Here is an 18230-nt window from a genome sequence, read left to right as displayed (position 1 = left end):
CTGTAATTATGGATACTTTAATCCAGTAGCACTGGGGTTTCGTTTTGCATGTGAACTTTTGGTAATGAGTGTACATTTCACGAGAAAGGGTGAATCGTTTAATCGTAATGGTTTTCTTCTCTAGTGTTGTGACATCATTCTGTTAGAGTTAGTAACTAGGGTTGGGTTTCATTGGCAACCCAAGTCACTAGGGTCGGACAAAAGTTCGCTGAAACGGGGTCTGGCCGAACCTGATGACGTCACTCTGGTTGCTCTAGTCCGACCCGAACACAGCCGATGGTTTGTGTGGTTCCAAAATGGCGTCGAATGTGCAGTGAGTGCGATCTGTTAAGTGATGTTTTACTTACGAGACAACTTTTAGACGGTGCTGTTCATTTTAAAGCACATTATGCATTGCCAACTAGTTTGATGTAGTGTTGGCTATCTTTGCGAAGAACATCCATCGAGCGACGACCATTTTGGATGAGTATGGTTCGACCAGACCACGTTTCAGCGAAGCGACCCGAGTGAATCAATGAGTCTTATATCGCGCATATTCCGTGGGTACAGTTCTAGGCGCTCTGCAGTGATGCCGTGTGAGATGAAATTTTATACGGCCAGTAGATTGCAGCCATTTCGGCGCATATTTACCTTTCACGGCCTATTATTCCAAGTCACACGGGTATAGGTAGACAATTATTAACTGTGCCTAAGCAATTTTGCCAGGAAAGACCCTTTTGTCAATCGTGGGATCTTTAACGTGCACACCCAATGTAGTGTACACGGGGGGAGGTTCGGACACCGAAGAGAGTCTGCACACAAAGTTGACTCTGTGAAATAAATTTCCGCCGAACCTGGGATCGAACTCACGCTGACAGCGGCCAACTGAATACAAATCCAGCGCGCTACCGACTGAGCTATATCAACATGCACAGTGGACTAACCAGACTAGACTATAGGGTCGACCATTGAAACTCGCCCAGTATATGAAAAGGCTCGAGGTGCGTGTCTGTTAATTGCAAATAAAATCCGCTGAACCATGAAAATCCCTCTCCGCTAACCATGAAAATCCCTCTCCGCTGAACAGGCAATGAAATATGTAATTCACACTCAAGGCCCCACGACATTATTCCTTAAAGTGTTATCAATAAAACGTCTTTGACATAGTGGGTTAAGTACATTCCACCCAAACACGAGCAATTTACTGCCCACGCCAGGTGTACGCAACTTTTACTCCCCTTGTCCCCTGTTAGTCTTTGTGGTGGAAGGGGTGGAGGGAGGGTAGCGCGACATTTGTTTGCGCGAGATTATTGGCATTATCCCTTCGCCGCATCTCATTTTCGCGTACGAGATTTTTACTGGAAGTAAAAAAATTGGGGAGTCAAAATTTCGTGGAGGGAGTAATTTTTTCGTGCCTTGGGGAGTTCTTTTCTCGTACGAAAGGTGTACTCGGAGTAAGAATTTCGTACGAAATTTTTACTCCGGAGTAAATATTTCGTGGAGTAAGAATTTCGTGTTACACCACAGGACCCTCTAAGAGAGGAATTTCATGACTGATATTAACACAGAAAGAGACAGGCACACACAGACACACACGCACTCACGCATGCATGTACACACACACACACACACACACACACACACACACACACACACACACACACGCATACACACACGTACATATTAACACAGAAAGAGACAGGCACACACAGACACACACGCACTCACGCATGCATGTACACACACACACACACACACACACACACACACACACACACACACACACACACACACACACACGTACATATTAACACAGAAAGAGACAGGCACACACAGACACACGCTCGCGCGCTCACACAAACGCATCTTTCTTCATTGGTCTTTTTCTTGCTTTTGTTTTTAACTTTTAATGCTAAAACATGCTATATGGTGTTGTTTGTGTTTGTTGTCGTTGTTGTCGTCGTCGGTGTCGTTGTTGTTGTTGTTGTTGTTGTTGTTTGTCGTGTTGTTTCTTGTAAACTAATTTCGTACATTGAGAATATTGTGTAGAAAAAGAAGCCATGCTGTAGACGGTAGGTGGCACGTGGAAGGATGCCCTTATCTCGCATGCCGCCCTCAACACTTCTTTGCTCCCGCACAACTCTCACTTGCTTTATTGCGCAAGTCGTATGCAATGTTGGGCGCAAAGTAAGAATCCGGGGCAGAGTTGGAATAATCGGGATTTCCCGAAACCTCATTTAATTTCCAACAAAGCGCCGCATTTCCGGAAACGAGCTGCCTCGTTCTAGAAATGGCAACCCTTCGACTGGCACAAAAAAAGTATACCCTTTTCACAGGTCATGAATAAGGTATATGAAAAAGCAAGGTCTTATACAGGGGACGTCTTGAATTGGGGGGGGGGGGGGGGGGGGGTACACTGTGTAACAATTCTCTCAGTGACACTCAGCGCATGCAGCTAGCTAGTTGCTGCTGTCTCGATCTATTTTGAACACAATGATTTTTTTTCTCAGAGTAGAGTGTTAGTTTGTTACAACAGGCTGAAATCATCTTTAATTTGAATCAACATTTTGCAACAATCGATCACATCAATATAGCGCACAGACTTGCACATCACGTTTTAAGAGCCTAGGTTACCATGCAGTGACATGAGCCTACTCAGTAAAGGGACGTAATGCTGTCTCTGCAGCCCAGAGAGACTGTGTGAGTTTAATATATTATCAGTTAAGACTGAGTAAAACATTATTAAAATCGATAGTTACCAGTGAAAAGTAATATCGGAACACTCTCGTTGTGTTTTTGTTGTTGTAAAATGTAAGATCTGAAACGTTAAAAATTACGTAAAATTGGTGCGTTTTGGTCGAGTGGGATGGGTCGTTGAACTGTGTTGTTACAGCCCGCCGAAGTTATCAAAAGCGTTTTTGCATTTCGTAATTCGGTTGGTTTGGTGCGTTATACAATGCATCTGCTTTTTCAAGACTAAGCATTGATCACTTTTAAACACAAGGATCATCATAGGCCATCGTGACTTGTTGTGACAAACGGATTTGCACATAATTTTATATTGGAGTTATGTGACGCAGGTGTACAACATTTCATGGGCCACGAACTTTGAGTAGGCACCGCACGGTGAAATATTGTCCGCGCAGTGCAGTATTGTCACGTGTGAGATGTAACCAATCAGAGAAGAGTATTGACTGAGGTCGCGCTTGTAGAGACGATAGACAGCAGAGCTTTCCAGACCGTTGAAAAGACAAGACGGGTCTCCTGTTGGGTAAAGTTTCTCACCGGGCGCTAGAGGTCGTTGGACTCGTGCCGCGGTATTGAATCGTTGGATTCAACTGCTGTGTTTACAGGTATTTATTGAATTGATATTTTGCTCGGAGATATTATTTTGCTCGGAAATATTGACTTGAGAAATGACCGGGAGAGTCATGTGCGAATTGGCTGAAAAGCGTGCGCTGATGTCAGCCATTGTTGAAAAGGGAATGTTTACATGTTTTTCGGAAATGAAGTCGCTTATGAGTAAGCGGGTGTATATACTGTAACCGCATAAGTTAGTTGACGGTAGTGATAAAGAATGTCAGAAAAGTTTATTCAGGTATGGAGACTTATGGTAGTTTAAACTTATGTATTTTAGCATCCCGGGCCGAGTGGGTCGCGGAAGTGGGGAGACGAGACGGGAGGTTCCACCCTTACGTCCCGAGCCGTGAGCTGCGGGAGCGCAGGAGGGAGTCAGCGTGAAGCGCTGTAGAACGGGGACCCCGTCCCATTCCACCACGCGAAGACAGTTTGCGTGGGTGGGGTGGATCAGTACGTGCCACTGAATGTGTGAGTACGACTGGGAAAAGGTAACCAGCGAGATAGCTGTGCGGAGATACGTTCCCCAAGTAAACAAACACGAGACGTAGAGCGTTCGTGGTTTTTCTATCTGTGTGTAACAGAAATGAGTATTGACAGAAGTATTGCCTGAGACAATGACTTCGTGTGTAGTGAGACAGACAGGCTCTCACGGAACAAAGCTTGAAGTGTTCTACGTGTGTGCACGTGAATTATAGACTGCATGAGAAAGTAACATGTGTGTATTTCTGTGCAGCTAGATTTCTGTATCCTGACAGAAATAGAAACTTTCATGTTGAGTGAGAGTGATTTGTAGAATGAATGGGAAATAATATGTTTACGTTGTGTTGATTGTTTCAATAGAGGTACATGGGCAAAGGGCTGTAACCGTGTTCTTGTCTTTGTGCCTGGTTGGAGTGTTGTGTGTGTGTGTGAAGGCTAGATAGTAAACAGAGAGAAGCACGCACAATTTCTGTTAGGAGTAAATATACATACATACAGACATACACACGTAAATTCCAGCCGTAACATTTGGTGACCCCGATTACTCTGTGTTAGTTAAAATTTGTAATAGTTTCCTTGCATTGCTAAATTTAATTTTGTCCCCTGTGTTGGCTTTTTGGAACTTTTTGGCAGTAGGTCACGCAGACAGAGATTTTCAGATTGAGTAATTGTGTCGTTCATGTCCTGTTTTGTACTGTTACCGTCTCCGGTTTTACGGTAGTGCTTACTGTACAGTTCTAGGCACTGAGGGATTAGCTTCATTTTTCTACCTGTGGGGTCTTTCATTTCTCTTTCCTTGCTCTTTTCGGTGCTTTCAATTTTGTAAAATATTTGGTAAATTTTTTTTCTTTCTGCTTCGGAATAGGGATCTATCTGTTGTTTATTGCCCTTTGCCTTTGTTAAGTTGATTAACTTTGATTAATTTTGTTCTTTTTGAGTTTTTGACTTTGAAATTTTCTAATTTGATCTTGAAATTTTATTTTTTGTTAGTGTGATTGATTAGGTTTATTGATTTTGTAGCATTGGTTTTGTTGAGTTTGTAAGTTTGTTGTAAGTAATTAAGGTAATTTAATTGTAGTTGTGATATTTTGATATAGACTTTAATTAGTTAAAGTTTTATTTTTGATTTGTTATTTGCTAGGGTAGTAGATTAGGTACTTTAAAAAAAAAATTTAGTCTACTGTTTGGAGTGATTGTGTCACTTTAATATTTTTTTTTTGGAATTTGTTTTATTTGCCTCCAACTACATTTTTTTTGCTGTCTTGATCTAAACTAAGTTAATCTCATTAGTAGTTGTATACTATAGTTATTTTAAGCTACTATTTAAAACTTTGGTTTTTTTTTAGTTTAATATGGATTGTTTTACTTCATAAATTTGTTGTTGGAACTTTGTTTTCATTTTGCTTCCAACTGCGTTTTTTTTAGATGAACTTTACTTATTTTGGGTTTAATTTTCTGATTTAGTATTTAGATTGTTGATTAGTCTTAAGTATTTACTTGTGTTTGCATCTTTGAACTTTGAATTTTTTCCTACTATTTGTGGTTTGGGGTTGTTGTTTTGTTTGTGCTTGTATATATGTTTTGAAACAAGATTCGTTTTTGACTTCATTAACTGAGTATCTGACTTTAATTAAAATTGTTGGATATTTTTGCGTGAGATTTACGCCAAAACGTGTTTGGATATAGTCTTGTGTTGACTATTGTATCTTGTGCCAGATTTTTTGTGGTACTTGACAGATTTCAAGTAGATTGCTTGAACTTACATTATTATTTGAAACTTTTTCAAAACTTTTCTCTAAACTTGGACATATTTTGTTGTGATTTTGAGAGTTAAAAACTTGCACTATGGAGAATGATGATGATTATGATGTGTTGTTTGACAAGTTTGTTAAACAGGCAGAGACTTTGGGTCTTGCTGCAGAGAAACGTGAAAAATACGTGAAAGAAAGTTTTGATCGTTTGGAGAGAAAACGAGAAAAAGATGAAAGACAAAAAGAAGCAGATAGGCAAAAAGAAAGGGAAGATGCACAAATTGAAGAAAGTCGAAGACAAAAAGAATTGGAAAGGGAAGAAAGACAAATGCAAAAAGAAAGGGAACGTGCACAAATTGAAGAAAGTCTAAGACAAAAAGAATTGGACAGGGAAGAGAGGAAATTGGAAATTGAGGAAAGACGAAGAGATAAAGAAATGGAACACCAGTTAAAACAAAGAGAACTTGAGATTAGGCAGGCTGAAATTGGTGCTGGTTCGCGTGCACCACAAAATGGTCGGGATTCTCACACCAGGCTCCCTGCATTTAGAGAACAGCAAGATGATATAGACTCATACTTGTTCAGGTTTGAAACTCATGCAAAATCTCTGGGATGGGAAGAGACAAGATGGATCACGTACTTGTCTGCTCTCTTAGAGGGTAATGCTTTAAACCTATACCATAGCCTTGCTGCTGCTGGTGAACTAACATACCAATGTTTGAAAGAAAACTTGCTGAAGAAATTTCAGTGCACGTCTGAAACATTCAGACAAAAACTCCGAAATATCCGTCCAAGTGAAAAGGAACCGTTCCAAACTTTTGGGATTGAATTACGACGATTGTTTGATCGTTGGGTTGCGCTATCTGACATAACCACAGATGTTGATGGTCTAGTGAACTTGATTCTGGGAGAACAATTCCTTGAAAGTGTATCGGCCGACTTAGCGACTTTCATTCGAGAGAGAGGTCTTGTTAAACTTGATGATATGGTCACAGCTGCCGAGAATTACCGTTTATCACGGGAGTCAGGATATACTATTTTCCCAGCTGGTTCCTGTGTTCAGGAAGAGTATGTTGGCACTGCTTTTGCACATGGTGATAATCACGGGGGTGATCAGGAGTTACCGCGAGTTGGTTCTGGTTTTGCAAAGCGTAGTCATAACCAGAATGACGAGAGTTCTGGGAAAGTGACGTCTGATGCTCAGGCATATCCTCAAGGTGATGCATGTAAATCACGTAAACGTAGACGTAGTCGTGCAGGTGGTCAGAACCATGATTCAGTTCGACCGATCAAGAGCATTTGTTGGTTGTGTCATGAGAAAGGTCATAAGATACTACAGTGTAGATGGCGGACACATCCTGTAAATCCTTGCCTCGCTTGTGGTGTTGACGGCCATAAGTGGAAATCGTGTCCGTACAGAGCGGTGGAAATCGAAGCGCTGCGTGAAGTGGGTTGGAGAGTTCCTTCACCCCGAGAAAAAGACACTTGTTTATTGTGTTTGAGGAAAGGACATTGGGCAGTACAATGTCCATATCGTAACCATGCTCCGGAAGATAGACTAAGGGAAAACAAGAAGAAGCTTGAAGATGAAGAGAAGAAGAATGCAGTTGTTCCGGAGATCGTTTCTCCAGTTAAGAAAGTTGTGCAAAGTTTGAAGTTGGAACATGGTAGTGTCAACGAGAGTGAATGTACAGTCCTTCGAGACACGGGTTCAACGATGTCTGGAGTGCGTAGAGGATTGGTGTCAAAAGACCAGTTTGTCAGTGGTAACGTCACTTGTAAGACATTTGGTGGGGAGGTCATTACTTATCCTCAGGCGAAAGTTATGGTAGAGACACCTTATGTGTCGGGAGAAATGGTTTGTTGCGTCCTGAATGATCCTGTGGCTGATTTGATCATAGGCAACATTCCGGGGATTTCAGGGAGTGCAGACTGTTTTCCTGATGTTGAGGGGGTTACGGCTATGGCTAATCGTGCGCAGGAAAAGAGAAGAAACCCTCCTGATAGACCTTTGGTTCTGACTCCAGATCAGAAGGTTGCGTGTTCGAATGAGGACTTGGCAGTTGTACGAAAACAACTCAGTCAGTTACAGGCAGAAGTGAACAGATTAAAGTCTAAGTCAAGAGAGACTACTGCTGCTGTAGGCTTTGGTGGCACTCGCAGAAAGAGGTCAAGGAAATGGTTTGACTACTTGTCGGTTTTGCATCAGGAACATGAGTAATCGTACTATGTTGGAAGAGTCGTGGACTCAGGATAAGAAAACTGATGATGCTAAAGAAAGACTTTTCATGTTTGGGCTAGAAAGCAACATGACTGGAAATTGTGAGTTAAAAGAAAAAACTCAGTGGAATCTTCCAAGAGAAGGAGGAAGTACTTTATCAGACATAAAGTAGTGTTGTTACACATATGGGATCAGTGGATTAGAAAGTTTGTTTCTTATGTCAGCTACGACAAGTTTGTTCCGTAGTGAATTGCGATATAGACATTGTATTACAGTGAAGTAGTTACCCTCATTCACCTATTATCCTAAAGAAAAAATAACCTCGGTCGGTCATTTTTTTTCCGGGAGGAGGGGGTAATGTGACAAACGGATTTGCACATAATTTTATATTGGAGTTATGTGACGCAGGTGTACAAAATTTCATGGGCCACAAACTTTGAGTAGGCATCGCACGGTGAAATATTGTCCGTACAGTGCAGTGCTGTCACGTGTGAGATGTAACCAATCAAAGAAGAGTATTGACTGAGGTCGCGTTTTCACAGACCTTAGAGGACAGAGCTTTACAGACCACTGAAGGGACAAGACGGGTCTCCTGTTGGGTAAAGTTTCTCACCGGGCGCTAGAGGTCGTTGGACTCGTGCCGCGGTATTGAATCGTTGGATTCAACTGCTGTGTTTACAGGTATTTATTGAATTGATATTTTGCTCGGAGATATTATTTTGCTCGGAAATATTGACTTGAGAAATGACCGGGAGAGTCATGTGCGAATTGGCTGAAAAGCGTGCGCTGATGTCAGCCATTGTTGAAAAGGGAATGTTTACATGTTTTTCGGAAATGAAGTCGCTTATGAGTAAGCGGGTGTATATACTGTAACCGCATAAGTTAGTTGACGGTAGTGATAAAGAATGTCAGAAAAGTTTATTCAGGTATGGAGACTTATGGTAGTTTAAACTTATGTATTTTAGCATCCCGGGCCGAGTGGGTCGCGGAAGTGGGGAGACGAGACGGGAGGTCCCGCCTTTACGTCCCGAGCCGTGGGTTGCGGGAGCGCAGGAGGGAGTCAGCGTGAAGCGCTGTAGAACGGGGACCCCGTCCCATGCCACCACGCGAAGACAGTTTGCGTGGGTGGTATGGATCAGTACGTGCCACTGAATGTGTGAGTACGACTGGGAAAAAGTAACCAGCGAGATAGCTGTGCGGAGATACGTTCCCCAAGTAAACAAACACGAGACGTAGAGCGTTCGTGGTTTGTTGATCTGTGTGTAACAGAAATGAATATTGACAGAAGTATTGCTTGAGACAATGACTTCGTGTGTAGTGAGACAGACAGGCTCTCACGGAACAAAGCTTGAAGTGTTCTACGTGTGTGCACGTGAATTATAGACTGCATGAGAAAGTAACATGTGTGTATTTCTGTGCAGCTAGATTTCTGTATCCTGACAGAAATAGAAGCTTTCATGTTGAGTGAGAGTGATTTGTAGAATGAATGGGAAATAATATGTTTACGTTGTGTTGATTGTTTCAATAGAGGTACATGGGCAAAGGGCTGTAACCGTGTTCTTGTCTTTGTGCCTGGTTGGAGTGTTGTGTGTGTGTGTGAAGGCTAGGTAGTAAACAGAGAGAAGCACGCACAATTTCTGATAGGAGTAAATATACATACATACAGACATACACACGTAAATTCCAGCCGTAACACTTGTATCATTTTACATCGCATTCTAAGAAAGAACAGAATTCTCACTATGCGCACGGTACATTTCTAGAATCGCGTAGCGCAAAGTTGGAATTCCTACAATGGCGGCCATTGTTGGAATTCCAACAAAACGCAGGTCATTTCCGGAAAAGCGCCGATGACGAGATGGGTCGCAACAAGCATTAAGAGCGCTTACTTCCCTTTATTTCTTAGTTCTTCCTAAATTGTACAGAACATTTCCACGAGGATCTGGCATCTTTACGTTTTGAGAACTATATCGCACGCATAAGCAATGAAGCAAGATAACAATGTGGATTTACAGTGTGAGGGTAAGCGAAATACAACCCACCTTTTGGATTGTTATTCATGGCTGAGGATTGTCACCATTCAGCTAAGATGTGTGTTCATTGTATTGGGACATAATTATGCATGAATGAGTTAGGCACAAATATCAAGCGTGTCGGTTACAAATAGTCCCGTCGTGAAAATAACTTTTCGTCGTTACCGTGTGTTCCGAAATGAAACTTATTAACTTCTGGTTATTACTCTTCTGTGTTCAGCCTTAGAAAGAATACACGAAGTTCTGACTTCTGTAGAACAGGCTTAGAAAGAATACACGAAGTTCTGTCTTCTGTATGTAACCGAGTGCCGAAACACTACGATCACCTCGGGAGGCGAAGTGCAATCAAACAGGATTGAAAATGTTAGGGCTAATTTCTTAGCCCTATAAAAACTGTTATGCAAACCCGAAGGTTTCCATGAACATACAGACAATCGGAAACCACCAGACCCCATCAGAAACAGAATTCTACAATCCACCGGTGTTGACTTAAAGGCCAACAACTCGGGTGCAGAGTCTGCTGTGAAAGGAGCGGTAGCCTCCCCTGTCACATGTAGAACAGGCTTAGAAAGAATACACGATGTTCGGACTTCTGCAGTACAGGCTTAGAAAGAATACACAAAGTTCTGACTTCTGTAGTACAAGCTTAGAAAGAATACACGACGCTCTGACTTCTGTAGTACAGGCTTAGAAAGAATACACAAAGTTCGGACTTCTGTAGTTCAGGCTTAGAAATAATACACGATGTTCTGACTTCTGTAGTTCAGGCTTAGAAAGAATACACGATGTTCTGACTTCTGTAGTACAGGCTTAGAAAGAATACGTAAATATTATGGGAATTCGCATGAGAATTGATGTCGGTGGCATATGGGATCAGTTAGTGCGACGTTTACGGACTTGCGATGGGCAGAAGCTGTGGCAATTAAGCATCTGAGACAAAAGTGTTCGTGCAACGTAAAAAAGGCACAGATCTATAATGAAAAATGCCCATGGAATCCACATGAGCGTTGATGTGAATCCAGAATGCGGTCATTTTGAGACACATTTATTTGAGATGGATGCTTGGACGTTGTGGCAAGAATAGGAGGCACAAGTACTGTGTAACGTAATTAGCGACTGGCACTTGTCCACATGCATCTACAAACAGATCAATGATGTCCAGGTTTATGTAAAATGAAAATGGACATTTCAGTTTTCTTATCTTATATTATCTTATATCTATTATGCTGGTATTTCTGATGAGAGTTTTTTCTGGCGTTGTCTCATGAGTGTGACGTCACTCACCGGGGATCTCATGATCATTACACTCATCAACATAACACATGCAGTAAGTAGCACGCGCATGTCCGGCTCGGTATGAAAAGAAAGCTTGCTAAAAAAGAACACGGTGACATATAGCGACCGTATGAGTAACAAAATAAGGACTGCTTGACACATCGTTGGACCCGAGTTTTTCACATCGCAGTATTTCAGATTCCCCCCCCCCCCCCCCCCCCCCCCCTTCCCCTGAACAATCTTATATCACCATGAATTCCTTTCGGCTTGGCAAATACATATTATTTTCGAAGTCGGTCACACGTACACACACACACACACACACACACACTTTCACACACATACAGACACACACACACACACACACACACACACACGCACATGCATAGACACTTTCACACACATACAGACACACATACACACACACACACACACGCACACACACACACACACACACGCACTCACAACTGCATAGTTATCAACAGAATACTTGTGTAATCACTGATGGCCTCTTTGTTGTATACTGGCATAGCCAGCCTGAGCAGCACAATGCTAATTGTCTATAATCTATAATAATCTTAAATCTTTTTATTCTCTCTGTACGTCCAATTTGTCGTCACGTTGTCATTACTGACGGTTATTTTAGCCCATTTACGTCTCCTCTCAAATGGTTTTATAACCAGTAAATCTTTATTTCTGCTGGCTTCTGGTGGTACATATTCTGAACCAGCGTGTGTGTTCAGAGAGGCTTGATGTAGGCTACTCAAGACATTCAGGATGAAGTCGTTCCCAAGAACAGAAAGTACATTTAAAACAGGTCCCGTTAAGCGATAGAAAAACAGTATGTTGCATTATACAACTAAGGAACTTTCGGCAGCATATGCGTTTTGAATTGCCGGCTCAAAAGAAGACAAAGTGATTGAATGCCAACAAGAAAAGATTACACTGAAAGCATCTAAATATGTATATGCGTGCAAGCGTGCTTCCGAGCCTGCTTTTGTCCAACCGTTCGTTTTACGGTACACCTCTTTGGTCTCGTACACACTTACTTTGTTTTTGTTTGTTTTTGAGTCTCTCCCTATTTCCCCATAAATATTGCTTGCTCTCCCTCTCTCAAACAGACATGTATAATCACACACACACACACACACACACACACACACACACACACACACACACACACACAAAAGCACACACACACTCACAAACAAACAAGCACACACACACACGCACACAAACTAAAACACTCACATAAGCCTACACAATCGCGCGCGCGCACACACACACACACATACACACACACACACACACACACACACACACACACACACTCGCACACAAACTAAAACACACACATACACAATCGCGCGCGCGCACACACACACACACACACACCTACACACACACACACCTACACACACACACTAACCCGAAACGATTTGGTCGAATTTATAACACACACAAACAAACATACAAACACACACACACACACACATGAAACAACGAGCAAACTCAACGGCTGTTTTGCGATGAAGGAATGTTATTATCCAGGACAAGGAGCTCATCCGGTATATATCCACACAACATCAAACCTGTGTTCCAGGGTTTCGATGCACACTTGTTTGCTTGTTCTGAAAATAGTTCCAGTATTGCTGTTGCTATTCTTTTAATTTGACTATTGTGTAATCTACCGGCACGGTTGGCCTAGTGGTAAGGCGTCCGCCCAGTGATCGGGAGGTCGTGGATTCGAACCCCGGCCGGGTCATACCTAAGACTTTAAAATTGGCAATCTAGTGGCTGCTCTGCCTGGCGTCTGGCATTATGGGGTTAGTGCTAGGACTGGTTGGTCCGGTGTCAGAATAATGTGACTGGGTGAGACAGGAAGCCTGTGCTGCGACTTCTGTCTTGTGTGTGGCGCACGTTATATGTCAAAGCAGCACCGCCCTGATATGGCCCTTCGTGGTCGGCTGGGCGTTAAGCAAACAAACAAACAAACAAACAAATATTGTGTAATCTACAAAAGATACATTAATTCCTGGTACGAGCTCGAATCGGGCGAAACATAAACGATGTCCTAGAAACATTCACACAAAAATCCTAATGATGACCAAGGAATATGTACACAGAAGCTCTAATGACGTCCCTTAACATTAAATACAAAGCATAATATTATACTAAGAAACATAAACACAAAAAGCCTAATAATGACTAAGAAACAATGACACACACAGCCTAATGATAACCTAATGATAACCAAGAAACATTTGCACAAAAAGCCTAATAAAGACGAAGAAACATCTACACAAACAGCCTAATAATGACTAAGAAACATCTACACAAACAGCCTTATAATGACTAAGAAAAATCTACACAAAAAGCCTAATAATGACTAAGAAACATCTACACAAACAGCCTAATAATGACTAAGAAACATCTACACAAAAAGCCTTATAATGACTAAGAAACATCTACACAAAAAGCCTTATAATGACTAAGAAACATCTACACAAACAGCCTAATAATGACCAAGAACCATCTACATAAAAAGCCTTATAATGACAAAGAAACATTTACACAAACAGCCTAATAATGACCGAGAAACATCTACACTAACAGCCTAATAATGACTAAGAAACATCTACACAAACAGCCTTATAATGAATAAGAAACATTTACACAAACCGCCTAATAATGACTAAGAAACATCTACACAAAAAGCCTTATAATAAACAAAGAAACATCTACAAAAACAGCCTAATAATGACCAAGAACCATCTACATAAAAAGCCTTATAATGACAAAGAAACATTTACACAAACAGCCTAATAATGACCGAGAAACATCTACACTAACAGCCTAATAATGACTAAGAAACATCTACACAAACAGCCTTATAATGAATAAGAAACATTTACACAAACCGCCTAATAATGACTAAGAAACATCTACACAAACAGCCTTATAATGACTGAGAAACATTTACTCAAACAACCTAATAATGACTAAAAAAAAACCATCTACACAAACAGCCTACTAATGACTAAGAAACATCTACACAAACAGCCTACTAATGACTAAGAAACATCTACACAAAAAGCCTTATAATGACTAAGAAACATATACACAAAAAGCCTAATAAAGACTAAGAAAAATCTACACAAACAGCCTTATAATGACTAAGAAACATCTACACAAACAGTCTAATAATGACAAAGAAACATCTACACAAACAGCCTTATAATGACTAAGAAAAATCTACACAAAAAGCCTAATAATGACCAAGAAACATCCACACAAACAGCCTTATAATGACTACGGAACATCTACACAAACAGCCTTATAATGACTAAGAAACATCCACACAAACAGCCTTATAATGACTAAGAAACATCTACACAAACAACCTAATAATGACCAAGTAACATTTATACAAAAAGCCTAATAAAGACGAAGAAACATTTACACAAACAGCCTAATAATGACCGAGAAACATCTACACTAACAGCCTAATAATGACTAGGAAACATCTACACAAACAGCCTTATAATGAATAAGAAACATTTACACAAACCGCCTAATAATGACTAAGAAACATCTACACAAACAGCCTTATAATGACTGAGAAACATTTACACAAACAACCTAATAATGACTAAAAAAAAACCATCCACACAAACAGCCTTATAATGACTAAGAAACATTTACACAAACAGCCTGATAATGACAAAGAAACAAAAAGCCTTATAATGACTAAGAAACATATACACAAAAAGCCTAATAAAGACTAAGAAAAATCTACACAAACAGCCTTATAATGACTAAGAAACATTTACACAAACAGCCTAATAATGACAAAGAAACATCTACACAAACAGCGTCATAATGACAAAGAAACATCCACACAAACAGCCTTATAATGACTACGGAACATCTACACAAACAGCCTTATAATGACTAAGAAACATCCACACAAACAGCCTTATAATGACTAAGAAACATCTACACAAACAACCTAATAATGACCAAGTAACATTTATACAAAAAGCCTAATAATGACCAAGAAACATCTACACAAACAGCCTAATAATGACCGAGAAACATTTACACAAACAGCCTTATAATGACTAAGAAACATCTACACAAAAAGCCTAATAATGACCAAGAAACATCTACACAAAAAGCCTAATAATGACCAAGAAACATCTACACAAAAAGCCTAATAATGACCAAGAAAGAAAGAAAGAAGGGGCATAACCTCACCAGAACCGCCCATTGATGACTTGCAAACACGGCACGAAACTACCACTCAACGCAATACCTGGCTTGTATGGCACACATGCATGCACCGTACACACATACAAACACACACACATACACAGTGATCGACCCACACACAGTCACGCCGCTCAATCACATACACAGTGATCGACCGACACACAGTCACGCCGCTCAATCACATACACAGTGATCGACCGACACACAGTCACGCCGCTCAATCACATACACAGTGATCGACCGACACACAGTCACGCCGCGCTATCACATACACACACAAACGCGCGCATTGCACACACCTCGTTCAAATTCCGAACACTTCTGATATAATTTATGTGATATGTCGCAATCAGAACGCATTACACACAGCGTTCTTGCGTCAGCTCAAAGACAAACACTTTACTTTTCCAGGGCAATTGCTTCAGTTCAACAAACACGAACACTTTACTTTTCCAAGGCAGTTGCTTCAGTTCAGCAAACACGAACACTTTACTTTTCCAGGGCAGTTGCTTCAGTTCAGCAAACACGAACACTTTACTTTTCCACAACTATAACTCTGAGTGTTTGACGCACTTGTGTATTTTCTTCCACGCTCGCTTGTAGCCTGTGTGTGTCGTAACTACTCTGAGCGTTTGATGCACTTGTGTATTTTCTTCCACGCTCGCTTGTAGCCTGTGTGTGTCGTAACTACTCTGAGCGTTTGATGCACTTGTGTATTTTCTTCCAGGCTCGCTTGTAGCCTGTGTGTGTCGTAACTACTCTGAGCGTTTGATGCACTTGTGTATTTTCTTCCAGGCTCGCTTGTAGCCTGCCCGGAAGCGAGAGTTCATGACGCCGTAGACGATCCAGTTGACGCTGCTGTTGACGGCGTAGAGCCAGATGAACAGCGAGTACAGGAAGGGGTGCACGTGTACCCTGTTTCGGATCAGGAACGCCACGGTGGCAGGAAACGTCAGCAGGAAAAACGCCAGGAACAGCGACAGAAGAGAACGGAGGAGCAGGATGTCGTTCCTGGTCACAATCCGTACGCTGTACCGAGCGACTCTCTCTTTCTGGCGACCTTGACCCCGTGTTTGTTCGCTTGACGACTGAACAGAATTAGTACAGTGCTGGTGTTGATGTATGTCCCGGGTGCGAGTTTGAATCACTGCTGGTCTTGGAATTTGCGCAGTGTGGTTCTTCGGGTGGCGCAACTGGGCTTGCACTGGGCTTTGCAGGTTTATGTTATCCACACGAGGTTCAACTGGGCTTTGAATCGGGACAAGTGTTCGGTGACTTTGATGTTGGTCCGACTTTGGGTTTGGTTCTATGGAGACGTTCCCGCCAAATGTAGTATCGACCTGGTTTGGACCGACAGAAACTCGCCGATGTGAGGACCCCAGGGGAAGAGGCAGGGAGAGGTAGTTGGCCGCTGCAAGCGACGAGCTTGGCGCCGCTACACTGACAGTATTAGAAGGCCTGGGCTGACCGGAGGGGTGAGTGATGGTGTCATCGGGCTCGTGCTGCCCCCCGCTGACAGTGTTAGAAGGCCCGGGCTGACCGGAGGGGTGAGTGGTGGTGTCATCGGGCTCGTGCTGCTGTCCCACGCTGACAGTGTTAGAAGGCCCGGGCTGACCGGAGGGGTGAGTGGTGGTGTCATCGGGCTCGTGCTGCTGCCCCACGCTGACAGTGTTAGAAGGCCCGGGCTGACTGGAGGGGTGCGTGGTGGTGTCATCGGGCTCGTGCTGCCCCCCGCTGACAGTGTTAGAAGGCCCGGGCTGACCGGAGGGGTGAGTGGTGGTGTCATCGGGCTCGTGCAGCTGCCCCACGCTGACAGTGTTAGAAGGCCCGGGCTGACCTGGAGGGGTGCGTGGTGGTGTCATCGGGCTTGAGCTGCTGCCCCGACGCTGACAGTGTTAGAAGGCCCGGGCTGACCGGAGGGGTGCGTGGTGGTGTCATCGGGCTCGTGCTGTTGCCCCACGCGACGTCGGCTGGCGATGTAGGCGCGGTAGATGAGGACGTTGGGCAAGCCGACACACGCTATGGTCAGCACCACCACGGCCACAGTGACGCCGTGGCCCAGCGTGAAGTCGCCTCGGTGCTGCAGGAAACACATGTGGATCTTGGGGTCGAATCCCAGCGTTCCGTCCAGAGCGGAGGGCAGGCAGACCAAGCCCGCTGCCAGCCACATGACGAAACAGGCCAGGCGACTGGTGGTGCGGGAACACCACTTGGTGTACAGCCCGCGCTGACACACGCACGCGTAGCGGTCAAGGGAGATGGCGGCCAGCGTGAACATGAAGACCACAGAGCAGGTAAAGAAGACGAAGCCGTTGACCACGCAGTGGACAGAGCCCAGCACGGGGTGGCGGCCGGTGAGCAGCCCCGCAGCCAGGAGGGGGAAGTAGTAGAGCTGGAAGAAAAGGTCAGTGGCCACGAGGTTGGCCAGGTAGACGGTGTAGGTGCTGGATGCCAGGCGGAACTGCCCGTCACTGACCAACGTGAAGATGGTGAGGGCGCTGCCACACAGCCCGGACACTGAGCTGACCGCGTACAGACACACCAAGGTCAGTGCTGACCGCTCGGACATCGCCTCTCCCGTGAACGGTAGAGTTGTGCTGTTCGTGGCTCTTTCTCTGTCCATGAACATGCCAGTGTTTTCCATCATCCTGTCTGTTCCTGTAATATCCGAGCTGTTGTTGTTGATAGTGATTCTCCCTCTGTGTGTGGACAACACTAAGCTATTCTAGAGTGTTGCTGTCCGGGGTTACTCCCCCTTCTCTCAACATGGTAGTGTTTTCCATCATAGTGTCTGTTCCTGTAATATCCGAGCTGATGTTGTTGATAGTGATTCTCCCTCTGTGTATGGACAGCACT

At 43.1% G+C, this 18230-nt stretch overlaps 1 protein-coding gene across 1 annotated transcript; it reads right to left on the bottom strand.

Moving 5' to 3' along the window:
- Positions 1–15321: 15321 nt before the first annotated feature.
- On the bottom strand, positions 15322–18021 carry LOC138961271 (alpha-2B adrenergic receptor-like). Its single transcript, XM_070332873.1, has 2 exons — positions 17289–18021; positions 15322–17211 (listed from the first exon to the last, which is right to left on the bottom strand). Exons 1-2 carry the CDS (start codon positions 18019–18021, stop codon positions 16130–16132), a joined length of 1815 nt encoding a protein of 604 aa, XP_070188974.1. The 3' UTR covers positions 15322–16129.
- Between the last annotated feature and the right edge of the window lie 209 nt (positions 18022–18230).

The sequence above is a fragment of the Littorina saxatilis genome, linkage group LG3, assembly GCF_037325665.1.
Source record: "Littorina saxatilis isolate snail1 linkage group LG3, US_GU_Lsax_2.0, whole genome shotgun sequence".
NCBI lineage: Eukaryota > Metazoa > Mollusca > Gastropoda > Littorinimorpha > Littorinidae > Littorina > Littorina saxatilis.
Note: the sequence above shows the minus strand (reverse complement) of the source record. Positions and strands in the feature narration are given on the sequence as shown.